This window comes from Rhamphochromis longiceps, linkage group LG15 (genome assembly GCF_057381845.1).
Source record: "Rhamphochromis longiceps isolate RC_006_pf linkage group LG15, R_longiceps_female_GT1.1, whole genome shotgun sequence".
NCBI lineage: Eukaryota > Metazoa > Chordata > Actinopteri > Cichliformes > Cichlidae > Rhamphochromis > Rhamphochromis longiceps.
The window spans coordinates 9134242-9152077 of NC_140571.1; the positions used below are offsets into that span (position 1 = coordinate 9134242).

Sequence of the window (17836 nt, forward strand, 5' to 3'; positions counted from 1 at the left end):
TCAGTTCTCTATACACTGATCAAACATAACATTCTGACCACTGACAGGGGAAGTGAATAACACTGATTCGCTCTTCATCATTGCACTTGTTAGTGGGTGGGATATATTAGGGATCAATTGAACATTTTGTCCCCAAAGCTGATTTGTTAGAAGCAGGAAAAATGGGCAGGTATAAGGATTAATGTTTGATGATCAGATGACTGGATGGGATTTTCCCATCTTCCTGATCTGCAGTAGTCAGGATCTATTAAAAGTGGTCCAAGGAAGTAACAGTGGTGAACCTACGATGGGGTCATGGGTGGCCAAGGCTCACTGATGTACTGTACTTGAGGAACGAAGGTAGGCTCGCCTGCTGCTTCCAGATCCAGCAGGCGAGCTACTGAAGCTGAAATTCACAATTGACAATTCCCGACCCATGTCCATAACTGAAAACGCCAATAATGAGCACATGAGCAACAGAACTGGACCACGGACCAATGGAAGGAAGTGGTGTGGTCGGATGAATCATGTCTTCTCTTGCATTACATGCATGGCCAGATGCATGTAGGTCACTTACCTGCGAAACACCTGGCACCACACATTACTTTGACACATACCATCTACTGGAGGATTGCTGCAGACCATGTAAACCCTTTCGTGGAAATGCTATTTCCTGATAGCGGTGGCCTCTTTCAGCAGGATAATGAGCCCTGACACAAAGCAAAATGGTTCAGGAATGGTTTTAGGAGCAAAACGGTGAGTTTGAGGTGTTGATTTGACCTCCAAATTCCCCCGATTACAATACAATTGAACATCTGTGGGATGTGCTGGACAGACAAGTACAATCCATGGGAGGCCCACCTTGCAACTTTTAGAACTTAAAGAATCTGTTGCTAACATCTTGGTACCACAGCACAGCTTCAGGGGTTTAGCAGAGTCCATGCCTAGATGAGTCAGGGCTGAGTCAGAGCTTCTGCCATGAATCTCTAATATTTTAATCCCGAAACGTGATTGATTATTATCTTAAACACATATTTTTTTTAAACCACTTTGTGTCAGAGCTGATTCTCATTCCCACTTCTGCACACAGTCTGATAATGAGATTGGAGGCACCCTACTGCGATGCATCCTTGGAAATGAAAATATTTGCCAACCATAATTAATTGGTCTAAACAAACACTCAGATAGCTGACAGAAACACAAGCCCACAGAGCTGATCAGATTGGGATTTTTAAACGTGTGATAAAAGCCCTTGACACTTCAGTGAACTGTTCAGATGAGCTTGTACAGAAATATTCATTCTTTAAAGGCTTTCTCAGAAGTGTGATCATTCTTCATTCAATTAAAAGAAATAAATTGTTAAAAATCTGCAGTAATGTGCAAAAGCCTTGAGCCACCTCCTCATTTCTATATATTTTGATAGGAAAATATTTATTGAAATACGCAAACACAAAGGGAAATAATCCATAAAGTGTTTGAACAATTCTAATAAACTTGAAAGTCAATATTTGGCATGACTACCCTTATTCATCAACACAGCCTGAGCTCTTTTAGACAAACTTTCTTGTAATTTCTTTAAGTAGTCTTCAGGAATAGTTCTCCAGACTTCTCAAGGACATTCCATTCTCCATCAATTCATCCATTTTCCAACAAATTTCCCACGTGTTGGACTAATAAAGTTTATCTTATCTTATCCAGACAATCCCACATTGCTTCAATAACATTGAGGTCCACTGATTTTCAGTGCAGTTCTTGTGCAATATGGCATACTTCTGCATTTTCTTCTTGTTTCCCTTCCTTTATGAATTTCTCCTTGACAGCCACTGTTCCAATGAAAGCATTTATGCTGAGACAAAAGAGCAGAAGGATCAACTGAAGGGTCAGATGCATCTCTCGGGTCCTGTGTCAAATCTTTGCTGTATTTTCCCCACCGATTTTTTAAGGACATAACTCTTTGTTATTCACCTATCTGGTGCAAATAAATGAGGAGTGTATATTATTGTTTACACTTACATTTATAAAATCTACTATACTAATCTATACTTTTATTAACATTTCACAGCATTTGTGCTGCAGTTCACCTGATTTTGTTTATAATGTTGTATATTGCGTTATCATCACTGACAATCAAACATAGGTGGCACCGTATTTGTGTTATGTTGGGTATGGTGCAATATTTTAAATGACTTTCATGTCAATTTTGGAACATATAATCTATAAATCCAACACAACTTAAGGTGAAAGAGCTGCAGAGGTCTGTGAACACAGTATCAAAACCAGCAACATCAATAGAAGGTGAGGTTTTACAGTTACAGTGGGGCAAAAAAGTATTTAGTCAGCCACCGATTGTCATCATTTTAGGTGGGGGAACTTGCACAGAGGTCAGTAATTTGCACCAGAGGTACACTTCAACTGTGAGAGACAGAATGTGAAAAAAAAAAAATCCATGAATCCACATGGTAGGATTTGTAAAGAATTTATTGGTAAATCAGGGTGGAAAATAAGTATTTGGTCAATAACAAAAATACAACTCAATACTTTGTAACATAACCTTTGTTGCAATAACAGAGGTCAAACGTTTACTATAGGTCTTTACCAGGTTTGCACACACAGTAGCTGGTATTTTGGCCCATTCCTCCATGCAGATCTTCTCGAGAGCAGTGATGTTTTGGGGCTGTCGCCGAGCAACACGGACTTTCAACTCCCGCCACAGATTTTCTATGGGGTTGAGGTCTGGAGACTAGCTAGGCCACTCCAGGACTTTCAAATGCTTCTTACGGAGCCACTCCTTTGTTGCCCGGGCGGTGTGTTTTGGATCATTGTCATGTTGGAAGACCCAGCCTCGTTTCATCTTCAAAGTTCTCACTGATGGAAGGAGGTTTTGGCTCAAAATCTCACGATACATGGCCCCATTCATTCTGTCCTTAACACGGATCAGTCGTCCTGTCCCCTTGGCAGAAAAACAGCCCCATAGCATGATGTTTCCACCCCCATGCTTCACAGTAGGTATGGTGTTCTTGGGATGCAACTCAGTATTCTTCTTCCTCCAAACACGACGAGTTGAGTTTATACCAAAAAGTTCTACTTTGGTTTCCTCTGACCACATGACATTCTCCCAATCCTCTGCTGTATCATCCATGTGCTCTCTGGCAAACTTCAGACGGGCCTGGACATGCACTGGCTTCAGCAGCGGAACACGTCTGGCACTGCGGGATTTGATTCCCTGCCGTTGTAGTGTGTTACTGATGGTGACCTTTGTTACTTTGGTCCCAGCTCTCTGCAGGTCATTCACCAGGTCCCCCCGTGTGGTTCTGGGATCTTTGCTCACCGTTCTCATGATCATTTTGACCCCACGGGATGAGATCTTGCGTGGAGCCCCAGATCGAGGGAGATTATCAGTGGTCTTGTATGTCTTCCATTTTCTAATGATTGCTCCCACAGTTGATTTTTTCACACCAAGCTGCTTGCCTATTGTAGATTCACTCTTCCCAGTCTGGTGCAGGTCTACAATACTTTTCCTGGTGTCCTTCGAAAGCTCTTTGGTCCTGGCCATGGCGGGGTTTGGAGTCTGACTGTTTGAGGCTGTGGACAGGTGTCTTTTATACAGATGATGAGTTCAAACAGGTGCCATTCATACAGGTAACGAGTGGGGGACAGAAAAGCTTCTTACAGAAGACGTTACAGGTCTGTGAGAGCCAGAGATTTTCCTTGTTTGAGGTGACCAAATACTTATTTTCCACCCTGATTTACGAATAAATTCTTTACAAATCCTACCATGTGAATTCATGGATTTTTTTTTTCACATTCTGTCTCTCACAGTTGAAGTGTACCTCTGGTGCAAATTACTGACCTCTGTCATCATTTTAAGTGGGGGAACTTGCACAATCGGTGGCTGACTAAATACTTTTTTGCCCCACTGTATACGCTAGACTGAAGAGTTTCCAGCCAGAGGAAGATTAGAAGTTAGATAAATATACATGTACTTTCCTTAAAGTCCTTCTTTGAATATTATCAGGGGTCACAAATCATTCTATCCATGCATGCAGTATTTAAAACAATTTTCACCTGAGTTTGTACTTTAAATGGCCGTGTAAATGACACTACACAGGCATTTTTATTGATAGCCAAGAAGAATCACCAGACACTACAAATGGTGTGCATTTTTTTAAACCTTTAATCAGGCAACAGCGGTCGACAGAATTTAGAGACATATTGATCAGACAGCCAAAGTGCACGTCCTTGGTTGTGATTGACCAGTAAACTGGGAAATGTTTGAGAAAAGTACAGATTGAATAAAATACTGTGGACAGTTTAGCAGAAAGAGCTAAATCAATAAAGACAAAGCAAACTGAAATGTTTGATTTTGAGCTGTTTGTCTGCAAACCGAACAGCTATTTTAAAGCTTCTTTTCTGAAGATTTTTTAAAACTTCAAGTTCAGAATCATTTTGATATTCTGGTAGTGTCCAAACAGGATCGTAGAAATTAAACAGCACGACAGAAGGCTTCTAGTTTAATAAAACACAGGCTTCTGTGGACTGGTTTCTTAATCCTGTAATTAAAATGACATTTCAGCAAAATGCAGAGTTTGTACAAAGTCCTTTATTATGCATAAATATGTAACAAACCATAACCGCCTCAAAATTCTGTACACAATTTTACACAGATTAGGACACCTGCTTGTGAATCATACACAAACTGCTATTAACATAATATCACAACACTGCTGGAAACCCACTATTTGCATAGATAGAAAATAAGCACCTTGGTAAAGTAAATTCATACTGTAAACGTCAGTGTTTATTTGGGGTTAAGAAGTACAGTAGGTTTTCTGAGAGTACTTGGCTTCCCCAGTCGAAACTCTTTCTCATTTTTTAAAAACCTAACAGCCTAAAATGCTTTCTGGGCTCAGAACCTCACAGGGTGATTTGTATTCAGTGCACATAAGACTCAGTTTGGCATGCTGTACCTCCAAGTGCTAGTTTCTCTCTCTTCACTCCCAAAGACAAAAGTCTCAGCTGTGCCAAAGAACCGCATCCAGTCAAGATTTGCTGGGAATCTGCCACATTGATGGCTTGCTGTTTCCAGTATACTAGCTACATGAAACAATACTCAGAGGAGCCTGATGGAATTATCTGCGTCATAATGTTATTAATCCAGGACTTTTTTCTTCTTACATTAGATTACTTTTTATGTTTTATTAATTTACAAATAATAATTTAGCTTTAAGCCTATACAGTACCACAATTTCACCTGGACGTTTTTTGGGACTTTAACACCATGACCATAGAGAAACTGTACAACAAAACCTGCCCATGCACTTTCTCTCATGTCTTTGGCCACTCGTGGATTAATTGTGCTGTGCAGGCAGTAACAGAGCTTTGAACGGCTGTTATTTCCTACGTGCCAAAAGTCACTAGCTTATCACTTTAACAACATTACAGTCCAAATAAAACTTAAAGTGTTTCGAGAATGAGTGTACATGATGTGCTCTGTCCTTATTACAACGCCCAGGACAACATTTCGTATTTAAACTGAGCTCACTACTACATTAATGATTACTACAATGTCATTTAGAAATATTAAGAGTGGTACATTAAAGATCATGGCACATTATCATGGTTAATGTGCCATTTTTTTTTTAAAACTATGCAACCTGTTTTTGCTATAACTGCTGCAGCATAAAGTAAAATAAAGGTTTAAAACCATAAAAAAAATGTTCCCAATATCTTTAATAGTATGTTTTAGTAGTACGTCTGTTTCTAAATTACCTGAGGTGTAAATGTAATACATTATCATAATTTAATATTATTATTATTATCCGGCTCCACAGGTTGAAACTATTGGGGTTTTTTTTTTAAACGGCAGATTTCACAGATTTCGCAGCTCTTGGACAGCAGCCAATCTTAAAATATCTAACGGCACTGAATCAGCAGACACATCCACACAGGAATCCATCAGTCAATCAATGACGGGTCTGAAAAAGGTGAGATCATTTGTGCATTACAGCATCGCACTGGCAGCGCACTCTGCTGACCTCCAAATTCACAGTCAATACTAAAGTGAACACATCGCTTCCTAGACCATCCTTGACATGACACAGGGCATTTCTGTTATCCATACTAAATAGTTTCGCTTTAAAATTTGTAATAGAGTTGGTATTTCAGACAGTCAGGAATGAAACAGTGTAATTAAGCCTCATGTCGTAACCTGATAAGCCATCCAATTATTCTGCAGCGGGTGTCATGACAACAATACGGAGCTCCCTGCTACCTCCCACCTACCACCGCCACAATTATTTTCAGTCGTGATGCCGTGAATACAGAGAAGACCACTTCAACCAGACTGTGGCACAATATAACATGCTCTTGACAACAAACAGCATTTGAGTGGTGGATATAAATAAACCGCACAGTCTAATAAAAAAACAAGAAAACAATTGGAATGTATCATTTCCATTAATGAAAAGAGATGTTTAAGAGAAAAGGAAAAGCATCCTTTAAAGAGGACAGTGTGAACTATGTAACTGAATATAACAAGTAAAAAAAAATGAGCGACTCCTGCAGTAGTAAAACCCAGTCATTTAAATCTGTACAATCGTCTAACCTAACGCAAAAGCACACAAGCATCTACACATCCACGTCCCAATTAGTGATAAAAAAAAAGCCCACCTGTGAAAAGCCCTGATTCTAATCATCCTACTTCATTTATAATGATACAATATGTATACATACAGTAAATAGGTACAACTTTGACACTGAAAAAATACAGCATATGGAAATAGGTTTCTTTAGTCTGATTTTGGGCTTGAAACACAGTTTCCATAACCTAACAGCATTAACAGTAACATTGTCTTTATGTACAGTGACAGCTGAATGAATGAGGAGATGCTAAACTCGCCGTATTCCAGTCGGACCGTGATGATCGTTACAGAAATCTCAGCCTGTTACTTTCGAGAGTAAATTCGCATTCATATTTAGCATTTAAGACAGAAAGAAAAACAACTATGTAAACTTTTATGTATGCAGTGCAAACCATAGGCAGATCACTCATTCACCCATAAAAGGCTGCATATGATTAAAATTTGCTTATCTTTTTTTTCTTATTTTGCACAACTACAGATCTTCGGCATAAAGCCTGGGGTGCAAATTGGTAGTGTGGTGAACTTTCAGACTTTAGCTGCTGCATTGTAGAAAACGGAAGGCAGGATTTTGGAATTAGTAGTCACAACACCATCTCACCCTCTGTTAGTTCAATTTTGATCACTGTTAGCATACATTTTTCTATTTATTACAGTTGTAAATTGCCAGAGTAACCGTTTTAACATAAAAACAGCTGGTTGTTGTGTGCATCCCTAATGGTCTTGAAGCTTTAGTTACTTAGTGAATACATAATTTTAAACCTGATAATGACACTAAATGCAAAAGGGATACCAAAATACTTTACCTATAAGGAAAAATAAAACATAGATATAAGGTTCTTTCTTGACCTTGAAAATAATAATCTGGTAACTTTCCCAACATCCAAAGTTCAAGGACTCCTGAAGCTTTCTGCCTTATGTTTCCCAGCAGAAAGATGCACTCGGATTTAACAATTTCTGGGTCCTGTAACAAAAGACGGATGAATAAATTGGTAGTTAAATTCCCTCTTCTCATACATTATCTCTATTATAAATATGATGGATTCCAAACCCCCCCACCCACTGCAAACAATGACCCGATATATAACAAACTGAACCATTCCCATGACAACCTGGCACATCTATCTGCTGGGAAAGGTCACAATAAGTGAATGAAGTGAATACCCCTCAAGCAGTGAGAATTTGGGACCAAAAAACTACGATCATATACAGTTAGCTGGAGATTAAATTTAAGTACTCCACTTTACTTTGTAAATGTTACAAGTATTCTTCTTAAAGAAACATTTCCTTATTGACTGTGTTGCCAGGGGGAAAAAAACCTGACACACACTTTTATATATCTCTGTGTCTAATGGGGCCTTCATCCCCCAAAAGAAATGGTTTGTTCGATACAACAAACTGGATGATTCGTGTAAAACCCATTCAGCATCATGACAGAGTGTTCACTCCAGTGTCTGATGATGACTCCTAACACTGGACTTCCTCCAGCAAGTGCTGTGACTGGCAGCTGTTACTGCACCAAAACAAACAGCAAGATTAGAGAGTGCTCACATTTTCAGAAAGCGATAGCAGGCATATATACAGTGCACGCATCTTTGGACTGTGACGTTTGTGCAGTCTTTACTGTAATTTACAAGTGGAATCCACATGTGGAAATGTTTCACAAATTATTACTAAAAGGAGGAGACTCCAAACTTCATCCTGTGTGATTTGCATTGTGTATAAATTTGTGGTCCTTGCTCTCTTCGCTGTGGTGTATTGCACACTGTGTGCACCAAATTTTAAGATGGCAGGAGATGGCTGTTTACACTGAGAGAAGTGGGTTTTGACAGGCAGGCATTCATAGAAATAACATTTCATGATATCAGGGTATTCACTCTGGCTTCTCTGCAGCAGTGACTGAATATCAAATACAGGCTTTCTCATTCAGTTTGTGCACCGGGGAGGGTGATATGTTTTTTTCTTTCTGATTGAGTAAAGCATGCTGTTTTTGTCAGCCTGGGTACTGGAGCGTATGCTTTTTGTCTAATTTCTGTGGTGCTGTACGTCGGGCAGCTATTGCCGGTATGTTATTTAAACTCATTGTTGCAGACAGGCAACAGATTCTCAGTGGAGACCTCCGGGAGACTCAAAGCTGCATTGTCAGAGATGGGTTCGGAGCGGGACTCGGCCAGTCTGACAGAGACAGAGAAAAGCAGAGCATTGCTAGAACATTTTTTTTCAGAAGACAAAGGGGTTTACAGTCTATACAAAGGTTTAAAAAACTGACAGAAGAAGGAAGCATATAATGTAGCAAGGTCACAGACACAAACACACAACGCCAGAGGATGTTGATTTGACTCAAAATGACAAAGAACAAATGGGAAAAGGGAGTGCTAGTGGATAAAGTGCAGCGTGTGAGGTCGTGAGTGGCAGACAACAAGAAAATTCAGTGTTTTTGATGTTGTTCGGAAAAACACTGGCAACACTGAAAACAAAAGCCAACTCCAAAATTGAACAGAAGCGCTACCCTCATTTATTTGGTATATTATATTTTAACAATAAACATTTTTCAGCACGCCAATGGCTTTGATGTGCAACTTAATGATTAAAATTATATCATTCACTCAGTCACTTTTTTTGCACTGGTGATGGACAGGATGACAGACGAGGTCAGGCAGGAGTCTCCGTGGGCTATGACGTTTGCAGATGACACTGTGATCTGCAGTGAGAGTAAGAAGCAGAGTAAGAAGAGTCTGGAGAGGTGGGGGTGTGCACTGGAGAGAAGAGGAATGAAAGCCAGTAAAAGCAAGATGGAATACGTGTGTGAATGAGAGGAGACAGGTGACCGAAGGATAGCAGCAAGAGTGAAAGGGACGGTTTACAAAGTGAAACCTGTTGAGGTATGGTTTGGTAATGGTGGCACCAACAAAAAGACAGGAGGTTGAGATGAAGATGTTAAGATTTACATTGGGCTGGACCACTAACCAAGGAAATGTAATATTAAAATTAATATTGAAAAACAGATTTTAAGTAATAGTTTAATCCTAATTGAAATCAAAATAATCTTTTCAGGTAAAAACAAACAAACAAACAAAAACTTTAATGTGGCTCTGAGCGTAATATCATCTTCTTATTAGTGGAGTCACATACGTCCAGAGGCCAGTGCTTTCCCCTTGCAGAGAGCAGATTGGACTGGGATAATAATAGTTAGGATTTTTCACATTAGGCCTGAAATAAGGAGGCAGAGCAAGCATGTCCTGTCCTAAAACAATACATTTATCACATCACTTACCAGTGTCTGTCTCCTCTGTTTCCATGTTGCTGCGTGCCAGATTCAAGACAGAAGAAATCAAGACAAAGTGAATCAGTGCTAAAGGTTAGGATAAGTGAAGAAAAGGTGATAGGAACTGTTCCGGTAAAGGGCATCAGGAGTGTACATGCACACATTGTGAAGTGAGCTGCCCCACTTTCACCATGCGGTTAGCAAAGTGACACACAAAGAAGCCTAAACTAAACTAAAAAGAACACTTCAGATTTCAATGGGGAGAAGTACTTCAGTGCTAAATCGGCTGTTACACAGGGTCGCCGTTCATTTATGAAATTTTAAATACCATAAATGAATCATTTTAATTAAACCAGTTTGAACTGAAGCTGAAGTCAATAGTTGTGAGCACTTTTGGCTCTGCTAAAAATAGATTTTTTAATGAGGTCTAAATCCTGACCTGTGCAGCTAAGTGTTAATTAAAATTATTCTACTGAAGTTGGTTTAACGGTATCAGCTGCAGCTCAACTCGCAAAACTACAAAGTGCTACCAGTGACCCCTAGAGGTCATGCTGCTGCTTACACCAAAGTGGATTAAAGAGATTTAAACTGAATCGCCAAACCGCAGACCAATAACGTGACCCCGATGCTATATTTAAACAAGCGCACTCGTAGATATACCAGGAAGCTGAAGAGGCACTGGTGATGGAAACTTACTGCAGTGTGTGCAAGAGATTCAGACAACCACCCAACCCCAAACCAAACAGACAATTCCTATACAAACACCTAATGTTATGAGCTATACAAAGTTAGAGCAAGAGTAAAGCAAGAGTAAAATACTTCACCAAAAACATTTTTGATGGGTACTAGCAAAATTCTTTGCCCCTTAAAGACGACCCTGACTGCTTCCCCAGTACCCTTAATGACGAGTTTTGACACCTCATAATATATAAAGACATGGTTTAAGACCACTAGAATAGTTTCTGGGTTTTTTAAAGGGTAGCTGTAAAGGCAGAGACTACCTTCACTAACATTTGAGGCAAACCCAGTCATTCTGTTGTATAAGCAGGCCTGAAATATAACAGAAACCACTCAGTTCACAAAAGAGCTTTTTCTATTTAACAGTAAATCTTTGGCAGTTAAACATACTTACATTTTGGGAACCAAAGGGCTAGAGAGTAGATAAACAGCAGAGACATTTTAAAACAGATTTCTCCTTGAACATATGAAGAGCCACAAATAAAACCCTCCTCTGTTGTATCTAAAGGCATTCCCGAAGTCACATACAACATTAAATAGGTGTGACAGCCATGAAAACTCAATGTCACCCAGATTCTTCAGAGTTTCAGGCCGCGTCTCATTCACCAGTGCTGTACCACAACTGCAGCGCTTGACATCCTTGCTGACCCCTGCAGAGCACGTTCACTCTAAACACTTCAAACTCCTTTAGTGCGACTCCCAGGACGTCAGATTTAGTAGATGTTTATCTAGAGTTTCACCTACCCACTATTTGACAACTGTCCCCATCCCTGCTGAGAAGTGCCTGAGTGATGACCTGCTTTCCTTTTCTGCTCTCCACGCATGTAAAAGCAACTTCCACAGAAACACACATGCAGAAAATCCCTTCGTCGAATTTACTCATTTGCTTTCCCCAAAACTTCCGTTAGCCACAGGCAGCACAGCTTAACGAGTGCAATGTCTTTAATGTGTGCAGCACCATCTTTCTGTAGCTCTTCTCTGTCTTTGTAGACAGATTTTACAGAGCTGTAGGATGTATACACAGTCTCAGAGACTGAAAGCTGGCTACACAACGAAATTAAGAGTCATGCAGACAATCATACATTTTGTGAGCTGCGAGTTTTCAGAGTGATCAAGTGCATTAAGTAGTAACAGGTGAAATATACTATGTTTATATATTTAATTTAAAAGATACACAATTTTTAAATTGTGTATCTGCATGCAAGGATTTGTAACAATCAGGCAGAATTGGGGGTATTCCTTTGACGTGTGACTTTTTCATATCCCTCATGTCTCATTTCACCTGAGACTCACATTCCTGTCTCTGCAGGTATCCTACACCTATAAAAAGTCAATTTTACAAGCTGTCACACATCGTGGTATAAGCGCTGTATCGTAATCCTAGTTCAGTGACAAGGTGTTGATGCATTGTGGAGCTCCCGCACTGGTTTGAGCTGGTGTGCTCCTGAAACCTCTGTCTGGGAAAGTGGTGATCTTGTAGCAATCAAAGGAGGTTGCTTGTTCCACATGATCTCTATGAGTCAATTATGCTTGATGTTTAGAACAAGCTTACAGCTTTAAGGGTGCATGTTGTACAGTGATGCCCTATAAAACAAATAATGTATATTTATGGAAACCTATGAATAAAAATTCAGTCAAATTCACCTTTTCAAAAAAGGTTGGCCATTGCGTATAGAGCTAAATAATAATACAGATTTTCAAAACAAAACGCCACATGTCATTAAAAATAAACACACAAATAAATAAGGAAATAAATTCCTCCTTTTAATGTGAAAACAACACATTTCACAGAAGCTGGGTGAGGGGTGATGAAAGACTGGAAAGTTTTTTTAATGCATTGGTGTGTACAGCAGTAACAGCATATAAATGTTTTTGGAGCAACACATGCTGTGGTGTATACATTTTTCAGGAAAAGCCTGGAATATTTCATCAAAAATGCTGATAACACCATTCTGCATGTACTTCAAAAGAGCGGCTCAACAGGAAGAGAACCAGGGTGTGCAGCCTGGAGTCCAGAGCTATCACCCCTTTAAAACATTTCATAAATTATGAAATGAAAAATAAGGCAAAAGAGTATCTGAACAGCCTCGGAGAAGCTGAGATTCTACAAGAAGCAAGAAAGGGAACATATTTTCTTTTCAAGACAACAGAATCTGGTCTCCTCAAGTTCACAGAGTTAAAAGAACAGTTAAATGATAATTACTATATTATTACTATACAGTAGTAGCACTATTTTCTTTTTTCTTTTTCTTTTTTTTTTAAATTGAAACACGTTTATCTTGTAAATAAGACACTAAGTCTCAGTGGGATTACCTGTAAAAATAAGGTTGAATAAAATAAAAGACAAATTTGCAGAATTCTGACACTAAATTTGGTGGAAAGGTGCCTCTCACACAACGGTCATATTAGTGGAGGATTCACAACAAAGTGAAACAGCGCAGCATAACTCCAGAGTGTGTAACTTGTAACTTGCAGAAGGTCTTTTGCATGAGTCAGATCATTTCTAAAGCTTTGAATTTTTCACACAACTCTTTGGAGATCAGATAATCCCACTCAACTATTCACAGTAAGAAATTTTGATTATGCCCACCCAAACCTTTGCATGCCACTGTGAAAATATCTTAAGACAGCTGCTTTGAATATCAAGTTATTTCACCAGTTTCAATGCCATCTTTTAGACCAAGGTACCTTGGAAAATCACGTTTATCACATTCGCCTGCTTATTTCAGTTTCTATGTGACTTTCAATATCTGTTTTCAAAAGAAAAGATATTTCATCCAAAGACTCAAAGGCCCTCAGTGTAACTCAGGAGCTATTCAACTGTAATCAAAAGGCAATATTCATTGTCACAATGTGTTGAATACATTTGTTTCTTATGGTAGTATTTAAATATTAGTGTGCATAAAACAAGAAAATCAGATTTTATTCTCATTAGCGCTCTGCAGAATTACAGTCATGAACAAAGCTCACCTTGAGAATGCATCCTCAAGTCCATCTTCCACATCCTGTTGAGACACAACAATAGGACTCAGTCCACGTTCAAAGTGCTTCAAGTTATAATCCTGCTCGTTCTGTACTTTCAAGCATTTGTGCATCTGCACTGAGCCAGGTGCTTGCCTGTTTGCTTATTCACATAAATGAACTGCTACTGAGGAATCAATCTGTGAAAATAGATTCTCTTAATCCAGTCACAGATGCAACTCAATTAACAGTCACAGTAATAGATATTTAGTACAATATGAGAAAGTACCCTGGAAAAATACCCCACTTAATAAGCACGGACAGATGATAAACTGCACAACTGCAGCAATAAAATGAACTTGAACCAGCTTGAACCAGGTCTCGTTCAGCCACAGGATCATTTCTCACTGAGAGGAAAGGCACATCAGGGAAAAATGTGCATCATCGGGATTTCCGTGTATGAGATCAGTGTATATGGGAGACATTCGTATGGGTATGGTGTCACCTAGTGTTGAAAATCTGCAACTGAACACCAGATTATATACAGATGTGCAATAAATGTATAAAATTAGCTCCCATTATTTTATACTTTGCACATATTTATTACGTTTTATAGAGGATAAATGGCAGGATATGACCAATAATCATGCTATACTATTCCTTCCCACTTTTACATTTTAATCTTTTTTTCCACTGAAATTTAAAGTTTCAATTTTTTCCATTTAAATTTGGCTCATGTAAAGAAGAGGTCCATGGATATATGACCATATTCATCATTCTAGTCCACTTATTCGGTTTAAAAGTTTAAAGCACATTTAATAGAAAGACAACATCAAACTAAGTTGAAATGATACATTTTACATGAAATAAACATGGTTTAAAAAACTAAAAACAAATATTATGTATGAACATTTAACAGTGGGATTATTTGATTGTGAAAGGAAGGCTATTGCAAAGCCTTGGAGCAGCAACCACAAAAGCGCAATGTCACTAACCACTAACCCCAGTATTTAAAAGCAGCTGGTTTGAGGATTTAACAGACATAGTGATATATTAGGAGTGGAGAACTTCTGAAATGTGCAGTACCCAAATGCTGAAGCAGGCATGGATTTATAGGCAAAAGGAGCAGACATTAATTCTGTATTTGACAGGTAGCAAGAGCACGCAAGCTAGCAATGATGTAACGCTTTAAAGCTGACCTACCCAAGAGTCATGTTTGATTGGTCGCCTTCGAGTAGGGTTACTACGAGGTGAGGGCGAGCTGAGCGAAGCAGAGAATAAGGGCCTCCGGAGCTTTTCCTCCATCCCACTGGGCTTATGTGTCTCTGGATCTATGAGAGATGGCAGGTGCTTATGAGAGGCTGCCAAACAATAAAGCAAAAGAGCAGGAAGAAGGAAACATAGAGGGCAGAGTAGAGACAGGCAGATGAGAGGTAAAGGACAGACACATCCGGACGCAAAGGAAAGGAAGAGCTGTCAGATTTCAAAGAGGTGAAACAACATTTCCAGCCCGTGGCACTCAAAAACTTCTTCATGACAGGCACAATTTAAATCATCTCTGTAAAACTTTAATGCATCTGTCCGTGTAGTTATTCCAAAGGTCCTTGAGGCTTTCACACCAGACTTTCTCTATGTCCTCAGGCCACTACCACTGGGAGCAGAGCAAATTTTAATTGAAAGAATCTGGGAAAACCAGGCCGCGACTAACAATGGATGATTAAGTCTCATTTTGTAAGTCTGCTGACCCTCTGAGGTCAGGAAAACATTTTGACCTATAAAGAATAATCTATAAATGTCACAGTCATTAGAAGGCGCTTAAAATTCACTGTTTCCCTGAAGGGTGATTTGCCCTGAGCGTGTATGACAAGTGACAGATGACTGATACATTTGTGAGAGAGCAGTGTCAATCAAAAACTTAAAAGCCAAAATTGTGATAGACTTAGTATAACTGAAAAGGTCATTTAAGATCATCATAGGACTGACTTGCAGTGACTTCCACTTAGTCACGATGAGTTGAAACGGATAGGTTTGTGCAGATGAAACAAATCAGCATCTTATTATTGCTTCACTTCAATAACACAGCATATTATTTTCCCAGCATTAATCAGATCCCCGTGTGCAGACTGATTTCAAACGCGGATCTTGAGAATTGATTACAGAAGCAACAAACCTGAAAAAAGGGTTTAAGAGAAAAGACACTCTTTGGCATTCTTGCTGAGAGATAGATGAGAAGATTGACGCCACTTTCTCGTCTCGACAGTAAATATTGTGCGACTCAAAAAGACAGCTGCAAGTTAGCAGAGCGTAAAAAGTGGAAACTGCAGGAAACTGTCAGCCGTGACGCATGATGAATTCTAATTTTCTGACATGAAGGCCCCAAACAGCTTGAGCAGCGTAGATCAAAACTTTCAGCTGTTTTAATGTGTCGTCTGCACCCAAACACAGAGTGGTTTAAAAAAAGAAAACGTAATGCTGCACATCCCTAAAAACGCTTTTATCTTCTGAAACATGTTGCCTGCCTCAAATTCATTAAAAATCACATTTTTTCAACATTTAAAAAGTTGTATTTGTACCATTTTCAATAAAATTAGAGCAATAATAAAGATTTTCAAGTCATGACCTTATTTTGGAAAGCAGATTGTGTAATCAGCCTCTGTCATATCTTAAAGACTTCATAGTACCTCATTATCTTAGCACAGAACTTCTCTCTCAGACTGCAGGCTTATTTGTAGTAAGTGTTTCAAAAGTTTTCAACAGTAGAAAGAAAAAGTCGAATCCTGATAAATTTTGGAGTTAGGGCTGGATCAGATTACCCTGAAGCATCTCATTGTTATACTGCAACAGGCTTGCAGGCTATCCCATGATCCACTGAGTGTTTCTTCTTCACTCACCTCTTTTAACTCTCTGTGTGTTTATACATCACTACTATTTAATCATTAGCAACTATTAAACCCGGGTTCTATCTGCTCTCTTCTCCCCTCACCCCCAACTACTCATGGCAGATGGCTGCCCCTCTCTTAGCCTGATTCTATCAGAGGTTTCTTCCTGTTAAAATGGGGTTTTTCCTTCCCACTGTCACCAAGTGCCTGCTCGTCGGGGGTTGTCTGGTTGTCGGGGTTTCTTTTTAATACTGTAGGGTCTTTATGTTGTAATATAATTAATATAACACACCTTGGCACAATATTGATTATGAATTCAACAGAATTTTTATAATCCCCCCCCCGGTTTTATGGTGATGTGTCAGACTTGTTAAAAAGCAAAGAAAATGAATTTAATTTGGATTTGTTGCTATTTCTAATATTGAGAACTAGATAATTTGTTAAATCACATTAAAACAACTTCACAGTTAACACAGTATTTAACATTCTGCTGCCTTTTACCTTTCACTAATATAGTTATTTCTTGTTCGATATGCGGGGACACAATATGGATGAGGACACAATAAAATGAAGTTACCTGCTGGGACACACTGAGCGTCCGCTGCCTCCGTCTGCCCATTGCTTGCTGCGCACGTACAGCAGGTCCTGGCCTTCTTGCTTTTGTCTGTGAACCAAGAAGCTGTTTCAAACTCTTAGAAAATAACAGACTCCAACTATACTTGAAACTTTCATTTATGCACAGACAATTTAATGTCCACAAAATGCTGAGTATAAACGTAAGTTCCAGAGTCATTTCCTCTTTGTTCAGGGAACTTACCTTCCTGAGCAATCTCCCAAAGATCTAAGGCCACTTTAAAGGCCTGGGCTACTGTTAATGTTACAGCCTGAGCCTGGAAAGAGAATAACACAGAGAAACTAGATGAAATTAAATTATTTTTAATAATGGGTATTTGATTTTGTGATAAAGAAGATATTTTAACTTTTTCTTTGGATAAGAGTGTATCTATTGTGAAAGATTTGTCAGAAAGCAGTATTTTTTTAATACTAACCACAGAAGTAAATCTCAAGTATCACTAAGGAAACAGCCACAAGATGGAGCCACACGCCACCCATTGTTATGTTGCACTTAGAGTTCACAATTATTGGTCCTGAAACAAACTGAGCATCCTCCTAAAGTCTGACAACATATATCCAACACATCAGTCTAAATCCAGGTATATACAAGAAACCCACGGCACTGCAGACTTACAATTTTCTTCTTTTGGCAGAGAAAGGCATGGCACTCTAGAGTCTCGTTGAACTGACTCTGTGAAACATATGCAAAGACCTTATCCTGAGTTTTATCTGCTGTGCAGTATGAGATTCTGTTTTAAAGG

General features: G+C 39.1%; 1 protein-coding gene across 3 annotated transcripts in view; it reads right to left on the reverse strand.

The window, feature by feature from the left end:
* Positions 1-4481: 4481 nt before the first annotated feature.
* The window catches only part of LOC146652029 (low density lipoprotein receptor adapter protein 1), a 47767-nt gene continuing 34412 nt past the window's right edge, over positions 4482-17836 (reverse strand). The window contains exons 4-10 of one of the 3 annotated variants that reach the window (XM_085382569.1): positions 17710-17824; positions 17278-17350; positions 17038-17124; positions 14785-14912; positions 13591-13625; positions 9892-9920; positions 4482-8792 (exon numbers count right to left, since the gene is read on the reverse strand). In XM_085382569.1, the coding sequence (XP_085238695.1) occupies positions 8746-8792; positions 9892-9920; positions 13591-13625; positions 14785-14912; positions 17038-17124; positions 17278-17350; positions 17710-17824 (514 nt within the window). In that variant the 3' untranslated portion in view covers positions 4482-8745. Of the gene's footprint in view, positions 9319-9891; positions 9921-13590; positions 13626-14784; positions 14913-17037; positions 17125-17277; positions 17351-17709; positions 17825-17836 lie in introns of all 3 variants that reach the window. The other 2 variants (XM_085382570.1, XM_085382568.1) reach the window with 2 other exon arrangements.